The sequence below is a fragment of the Mirounga angustirostris genome, unplaced genomic scaffold, assembly GCF_029215605.1.
Source record: "Mirounga angustirostris isolate CCGP_5_RB_7025 unplaced genomic scaffold, mMirAng1.0.hap1 SCAF_14, whole genome shotgun sequence".
NCBI lineage: Eukaryota > Metazoa > Chordata > Mammalia > Carnivora > Phocidae > Mirounga > Mirounga angustirostris.
Window position 1 is genome coordinate 73,526,645 of NW_026991722.1, and position 8,144 is coordinate 73,534,788.

Genomic DNA, 8,144 nt, shown 5'->3' on the forward strand with positions numbered 1-8,144 from the left:
CTTTTTTAACTTGTTTCTTCTAATAATGAGAAGTTTTATACAAACCACTGCAAAGAAGGAAGTATGCTATACCTTCCTGGGATGTCCCCATACAGTTCTCTCTGCTTAGACAGCTCTCCCTCCTCCTCTTCTTTTTTTTAGACTTTATTTAAGAGCAGTTTTAGGTTCACAGCAGAATTGAGAGGAAGATACAGAGTTGCCATATATCCCTAGCCTCCAGACATGCACAGCCTTCCCCACTATCAACATCCCCCACCAAATGCTACATTTGTTACAACTGATAGACCTACACTGACACATCATCACCCAGAGTCCATAATTTACATGATAGTTCACCCTTCCTATTGTACACTCTGTGGGTCTGAACACATGTATAATAACAGATATGTCATTATTATATCATACAGAGTAATTTATTGCCCTAAAAATGCTGGGCTGTGCCTATTGGTCCCTCCTCCCCTCAAACTCTAATCCCTGATAACCATTGATCTTATCACTGTGTCCTTAGTTTTACCTTTTCCAGAATGTCGTTATCATTGGAATGATACAGTATGCAGCCTTTAGATTGACTTCTTTTTTTCTTTTTTTAAAGATTTTATTTGACAGAGAGACACAGCGAGAGAGGGAACACAAGCAGGGGGAGTGGGAGAGGGAGAAGCAGGCTTCCCGAGGAGCAGGGAGCCCGATGCGGGGCTCGATCCCAGGACCCTGAGATCACGACCTGAGCCGAAGGCAGACGCCCAACGACTGAGCCACCCAGGTGCCCCTAGATTGACTTCTTTCACTTAGTAATAGACATTTAAGTTTCCTCCATGTCTTCCCATGGCTTCATAGCTCATTTCTTTTCAGGGCTGAATAATATTTCATTGTCTGGATGTACCAGTTTATCCATTCACCTACTAAAGGATATCTTGGTTGATTCCAAGTTATGCCAATTTTTTAAATAAAGCTGCTATAAACATCCATGTGCAGGTTTTTGTACCTGTAGATGTAAGTTTCAAATCCTTTGGGTAAATACTGTGGAGTGCAACTGCTTTGTTGGTATTGTGTATGTTTCGTTTTGGGAGAAACTGCCCCACTGTCTTCCAGAGTGGCTGTACCATTTTGCATTTCCACCAGCACTGAATAAGAGTTCCTGTTGCTCCACATCCTTATCAGCATTGGGTGTTGTCAGTGTTGTTGATATTGGCCATTCTGATAGGTGTGCAGTGGTATCTCATGATTGTTTTATTTTTACTTTTTTTAACTTTATATTTTTTTAGTGATCTCTACACCCAATGTGGGGCTCGAACCCACAACCCCAAGATGAAGAGTTGCATGCTTTTCCAAATGAGCCAGCCAGGTGCCCCTCATGATTGTTTTAAATTAAACTTCCTTGATGACAAGATGTGAAGCATCTTCTCATATGCTTATTTCTCATCTGTATATCTTCTTTGGGGAGGTATGTCTTAGGGTCTTTGGCCCATTTTTTAACCAAGTTACTTGTCTTTTTATAATTAAGTTGGAAGTTCTTTGTATTTTTTGGGCACAAGTTCCTTGTCTACAAATATTTCCTCCCATTCTGTGAATTGTCTTTTCACTTTTTGGACTGTGTTCTGAAACACAGCTTTTAATTCTGATGAAGTCCAATTTATTTTTTTCTTTTGTCACTTGTGCTTTTGGCATCACATGTAAGAAGGCTTTGCCTGATCCAAGGTCACAAACATTTTGGTTTTTGTTTTGTTTTGTTTTTAAAGGCAATCTACTTTTTTTAAAGATTTTATTTATTTGTCAGAAAGAGAGCATAAGCAGGGGGAGCATCAGGCAGAGGGAAAAGCAGGCTCCCCGCCAAGCAAGGAGCCCGATGCGGAACTCGATCCCAGGACCCTGGGATCATGACCCGAGCCGAAGGCAGATGCTTAACCAACTGAGCCACCCAGGCGTCCCACAAGGATTATTTTGGATTGTGTTTTTAATTTCAAATTCCATTTGTTCATTGCTGGTATATAGGAAAGCAGCCGACTTTTGCATATCAACCTTATATCCTGCAACTTTGTTATAAATGTTTCGGTTTCAGGTGTTTTTTTGTCAACTATTTCAGATTTTCTACATAGACAATTAAGTCATGCGCAAAGTTTTCTTTCTTTCTTCTCAGTCTGTATTCCTCTTATTTCCTTTTCTTGGCTTATTGAATTAGCTGGACTTCCAGTATGATGTTGAAAAGAAGTAGTGAGAAGGATATCCTTGCCTTGTTCTGATTTTACTGGGAAAGTTTCTAGTTTCTTCCCATTAAGTATAATGTTAGCTATAGGTTTTTTAATATATTCTTTATCAAATTGAGTAAGCTTCCTTCTATTCCTAGTTTACTGAGAGTTTTTATCATGATTGTTAGATTTTTTTTCAAATGCTTTTTTTGCATCTATTGATAGGATTATGTGATTTTTCTTTAATCTGTTGATGTAAAGGATTACATTGATTTTTTTTCCAGCTTTACTGAGATATAATTTGCAAGTAACATTGTGTAAGTTTAAGGTGTAAAATGTGATAATATGTGTGTATGTATATATATATATATATATATATATAGTGAAATGATTACCACAATAAGGTTAGTTAACACATTCATCACCTAAACATTAATTGATTTTCAAATGTTTAAGCAACCTTGCATACCTGGGATAAATCTTACTTGGTTGTAGTATATAACTCTCTATATATTGGATTCAATTTGATAATATTTTGTTGAAAATTTTTGCATTTCTGTTCATGAAAAATTTTGGTCTGTAGTTTTCTTGTAAGGTCTTTGCCTGGTTTGGGTATTAGGGTAATGCTGGGCTTATAGAATGAGTTAGGAAGTATTCCCTCTGCTACTATCTTCTGAAAGAGACTGTAGAAAATTGGTATAATTTCTTCCCTAAATGTTTGGTAGAATTCACCAGTGAACCCATCTGGGACTGGTTCTTTCTGTTTTGGACGGTTATTAATTACTGATACAATTTCTTTGATAGGTAGAGGCCTATTCAGATTGTGTCTTTCTTCTTGTGTGAATTTTGGAAGATTATGTCTTTCAAGGATGTGGTCCATTTCATTAGGTTACCAAATCTGTGGGCACAGAGTTGCTCTTAGTATTCCTTGATTATTCTTTCAATGTCCACAGGGTCTGTAGTGATGTCCCCTCTTTCATTTCTGATATTAGTAATTTGTGTTCTCTCTCTTTTTTTCTTAGTTAGCCTGGCTAGAGAATTACAGATTTTATTGATCTTTTCAAAGAAACAGTTCTTGGTTTCATTGATTTTCTCTACTGATTTCCTGTTTTCAATTTCATTGATTTCTGTTCTCTTATTCTTTTTTCTACTTACTGTGGATTTCATTTGCCCTTACTTTTTAGGTTCCTAAGCAAGAAACTTAGATTATTGATTTTAGATCTTTCTTTTCTAACATATACATTCAATGTTATAAATTTTCCTGTAAGCATAGCTTTTGCTGCACCTCACAATTTTGATAAGTTGTGTTTCCATTTTCCCTTTTTCTTAAGGCCCAAGTTAAGTGCTAATTTCTTTATGAAATGCTCCTTAAACTGTCCCACCCACAACAAGCTCTCCTCCCTCTGAATTCTTACTGCATTTACTGTCTGTACCATTCATTTGATATTTAGCATATACTGACTTGCACAACTAAGTAGTTTTTATTGCTGATGTCCTGTCTGCTTCACTTTAAGGAAAGATCCTAAAAAGATGAGATAACAGGTTACCTTATATTCTTTTTTTTTTTTTTTAAGATTTATTTTTTATTAGAAAGTACAAGCAGGGGGAGCGGCAGGCAGAGGGAGAGGGAGAAGCAGGCTCAATCCTAGGATCCTGGGATCCTGACCTGAGCCGAAGGCAGACGCCCAACCATCTGAGCCACCCAGGCACCCCAGGTTACCTTTTTTTTTTTTTTAAGATTTTATTTATTTATTTGACAGAGAGACAATGAGAGAGGAACACAAGACGGGGGAGTGGGAGAGGGAGAATCAGGCTTCCTGCCGAGCAGGGAGCCCGATGCGGGGCTCGATCCCAGGACCCCGGGATCATGACCTGAGCCAAAGGCAGACGCTTAACGACTGAGCCACCCAGGTGCCCCCCCAGGTTACCTTCTATTCTAAGAGGTTAGCATAGGGTTTTGGACATAGAGTGATGAGAGATACTCCAAGCTAATAACAGATGAAATTTTAGTTCCTAGCTGAATTTGTTGTTTTTGGTTTTTTTAAAGATTTTATTTATTTATTCATGAGAGACAGATGGAGAGAGAGAGGCAGAGGCAAAGGGAGAAGCAGGATCCCTGCTGAGCAGGGAGCCCGATGTGGGACTCGATCCCAGGACCCCGGGATCATGACCTGAGCCAAAGGCAGATGCTTAACCGACTGAGCCACCCAGGTGCCCCATCCTAGCTGAATTTGAAGCTCAATACACACATACTATTATTTTTCAACAGGAGTCCTCAGAGCTCAAGAGAGGCCTGGACTACTTCCATGTTTTGAGGCTCCTGATAATACTAAAATATAAATGCCACTTTCTCATTACAGAACTTTTAGTATACTTCAAAACTTTTGCTTTTAACAAGTAAACAATTTAATACCAAAGTAAATAATATATTTATACTACTCATAATGAACATTTACAAATTCTGTGATTCATAGTCTACTAAAGGCAGTATAGTTAAACAATAGTATGCAAGCTGTGTAAAGAATGGTCTATTTTTTTTTTTTAAATCCTATCAGCCAGTTTCTCTGAATACATATAGAAACTCACTTGAAAAAAAAGCCAAAAAGCCTACATTTGAAGTCTTTTATGAATAAGGTCCCCAGAAGAGGCCCTTCCTTTCAAGCCCTAGAAGATACAATTTTGTCTCTAATAGTTTGTTTCTTCTTTTCATTTAAACCTTTTTTTCTTAATTAGAGGATTAAATATTGTATTGACTTACTAAGGGAAGTGAAGGGATCCTGGGCTATAATACTGTGAATAAAAATCAGACGTACTTTCTTTACAAAAAAACCCTTTGTTTACAAAAATTACTTTATCAGAAGCAAATTACTGAAAAAGAAACTGTAAGATAAAAAAACTACCTGTAATATTTTCTACAGGATGCAAAAAATAAGGTTTCAAGCCTGGACTGAGAATGGTAGAATTACTATTTTTTTTTAAAGATTTTTTTTTTATTTATTTATTCGAGACACAGAGATACAGAGAGAGAGAACATGAGCAGGGGGAGAAGCAGAGGGAGGGGGAGAAGCAGGCCCCCCGCTGAGCAGGGAGCCTGATGTGGGGCTCGATCCCAGGACCCTGGGATCATGACCTGAGCTGAGGGCAGACGCTTAACCATCTGAGCCACCCAGATGCCCTGGTAGATTTATTGTTAAAAGAAGAAAATTAATATGTGGAATGAAATGCATGGAAAGGAGAAATGTCAACCTCAGCAGAATGCTTAACTCAGCGATGGAGTACAGGGGGAGCATGGGATTGGGAAGGGACCCCAGGGGCTTCAAATCTATTGATAATGTTTTATTTCCTAAGCTGGTGGTGGGCATTCTGTTTCACTTTATTTATATTCTATTTGTCCAAATGTCAAGAAGAGCTATGAAATGTTCAATTTCAGAAATAGTGATCTTAAGACAATGAAGGAGAATTCAGATGGAAATTTCCAGTAATCTGAGAATGAACCTTGATTCCCTGAGAAATGCTATATGCATTTATAGAACATCTACCATGTGACTACTGGGCCTACTAAGCCCGCAGCAAAAGTGTTATAAACGAAAACAGTACCATAATCATTACCTTTTCAGAGGAGATCTTTGCTAGCAAATCAACTTGATATAAAGCAGTTCCGTGTTCTTTTCTTGAACCAACACTTAGGTACCCACTTCCTGTATCATCACTTGTCAACAGTTCAATCTCATTCCACATGTTTCTGAGATTGTCTTCCTGAGCCAGGAACCACTGCTTTCCCTGTGACAACATGTAAAGTTAGAGAACAAATTATATTGCTGCAAAAATACAGTTCCTTGGAAAATGAAAAGGTTTAATAAACACACACACACACATATATAACACACACATCAATCAATCAAGACTTTTGTGTTATTTCTGTAGTCACTAGATACTTCAGACCAATAAGATAAATGGAACTAGAGCTATGATCATCATCAGAGAACAATATATCCATCTAGGAACACAGACAAATCTGATCTCACCAATGTATCCTACAGCTTCCAGTATTTTGTGCGCCTAGCTTGAAATTATAACAAGTTTTCATTTGAAATAAACCTTTTAGTAGTATAGCAATAAATACCAGAAGCTCTAAAGTCAGACTATCTGGGATATCTTAGGATGGTTAAGGTTCCAAATGAACTTTAAAAAAAGTCCATTAATGTTTCCTGTATTATACAGTAAATGAAAATAATAAGGGTAAAGGGGAAAAATTGGATTGTTTCTGACTGAACCAAAGAGTATACCTGTAACCCTAGGAGAGTCACTTGAACATCTCATCAGTAAAGACTTATGTAACTCATTTAAGTGTGCTGTGAGTGGGAATAGAATACTAAGATGAAAAACAATCCCTGGATCAATCACTGGTGGGGAATAGCAACCAAATAATTACAACTGTTTTGATAAGCGCTAGCAGAAATATGTTTTAAATTTTATGGAACATACAGCATAGGGAAGGTGCGTTTTCATTTACAATCAGTTGTCCTTGAGGAAGCAATGTAATCCTTCTGTTCCTTAATTCTCTGTAATAGGAACATAGTTGTACCTGCAAAAGTTATGAGTTTTTAACTATTCATGCAACAATGCTTGGTTCATGGCAAGCACTCAATATTTTAAGTGTTAGGTAATTTATTATTTTCATTGGTGGAAGCAGGTAACATTTAGGCTATGGTCATAGGAGGTTTTTAAATACAGGAAAAGAGTTCTTACCAAGAATGGGAGCAAGGGTACAAAATAAAGCATGTTAGAACAGACAATAGTTCTAGTGGCTGGTTTTTGGGTGGGAGTTGGAAGGAGATTAAGACAGGAGGGACAGGTTGGGGTGAATACTTTTATGGGTCTCTGTGTCCCACATCTGAAAAAAAATAGAGAAATACTATCAGCCTTCCAGGGCAGTCACAGTCACTCATTCAACAAATGTTTTGGATGCCTACTTTGTGTCAGGGACTGTTCTAGGGCTGGAATACAGCCCGGAAGACAGAAAAGGCCTTCAATCATTATGAAGTCTATATTCGTCTACGAAGGAAAAATTAAATAGTTAAAATGTATTGAGTATGCAAGATAGTTTTGAATGCTTTACTCATTTAATCTGCACAACAACCCATTTTACAGCAGACAAGAGCCAGGGATTAAATAAATGGCCAAGGTGGCCTAAAGCGAGTAAATGATGTAGTTAGACAACACAGAAATTCACGCCTATTAACTGTTACACTGCCTCCCTACAAAAATAAATAAATACGTGCACAATTACAAACAGTGCCAAAGGTTTTGAACTAAACGATGCTCAGGTGGGGGGGGGGGGGAGGTCGCCTAAGAAGAACCTGTTAGGTAAAGGAAAGAGAGGACATCAGAGCTGAGATTCCAAGAGCAAGAAGCCAACTCTGCAAAGCTCGGGGAGAACAGAGATGCAGGCCGAGTGCAAAGGCTCGGAGGCTGGAATGAGTCTGGGCGGCTGCCAGGCCATAGTAAAAATGGAACAGTGCAGAAGCTAAACGAATTCCCGACTTGAAGATTGGATTTTTATGGTCGGTAATACAGGGGCACTAAGGAGACGAGTGACCTGATTTGATTAACGATTTGAGATCAGTCGCGCTGCTGGGTGGAGAACCTATTAGCGAATTAAATGAAATGAAAGTGTCAGTTAAGCCCCCATGCACAAACGCTCCCAGCTGGACAACGGACCAGCAAGAACCGACTTCAAACTCTCTCCCGCCAGCGTCCTAACGGGAAAACACCCGAATTGAGCTGAGGCCGCTGTTACTTCGACCTGAACCCACCCCCCAGATCTCTACAGCAACGCGTTTCCCACTCCTCACCTGCAACTGAAGAAACTAAAGAAGAACAGTCAAATTTATCGCCCCTCCTCCTGCCACCTACAGCTGTCCCTAATGTCTTCAGGGTCTAACCCACGGGTTTAAATTG

The 8,144-nt window shown here is 38.7% G+C and overlaps 1 protein-coding gene across 7 annotated transcripts in view; it reads right to left on the reverse strand.

Annotated features, from left to right (window-relative positions):
• KNTC1 (kinetochore associated 1) overlaps positions 1 to 8,144 on the reverse strand; it is a 98,546-nt gene that overhangs the window by 64,448 nt on the left and 25,954 nt on the right. For 5 of the 7 annotated variants that reach the window (XM_064578284.1, XM_064578285.1, XM_064578281.1 and 2 more), the window contains exon 2: positions 5,793 to 5,963. In XM_064578284.1, the coding sequence (XP_064434354.1) occupies positions 5,793 to 5,921 (129 nt within the window). In that variant the 5' untranslated portion in view covers positions 5,922 to 5,963. Of the gene's footprint in view, positions 1 to 5,792; positions 5,964 to 6,668; positions 6,769 to 8,038; positions 8,143 to 8,144 lie in introns of those variants that run through there. The other 2 variants (XM_064578280.1, XM_064578283.1) reach the window with 2 other exon arrangements.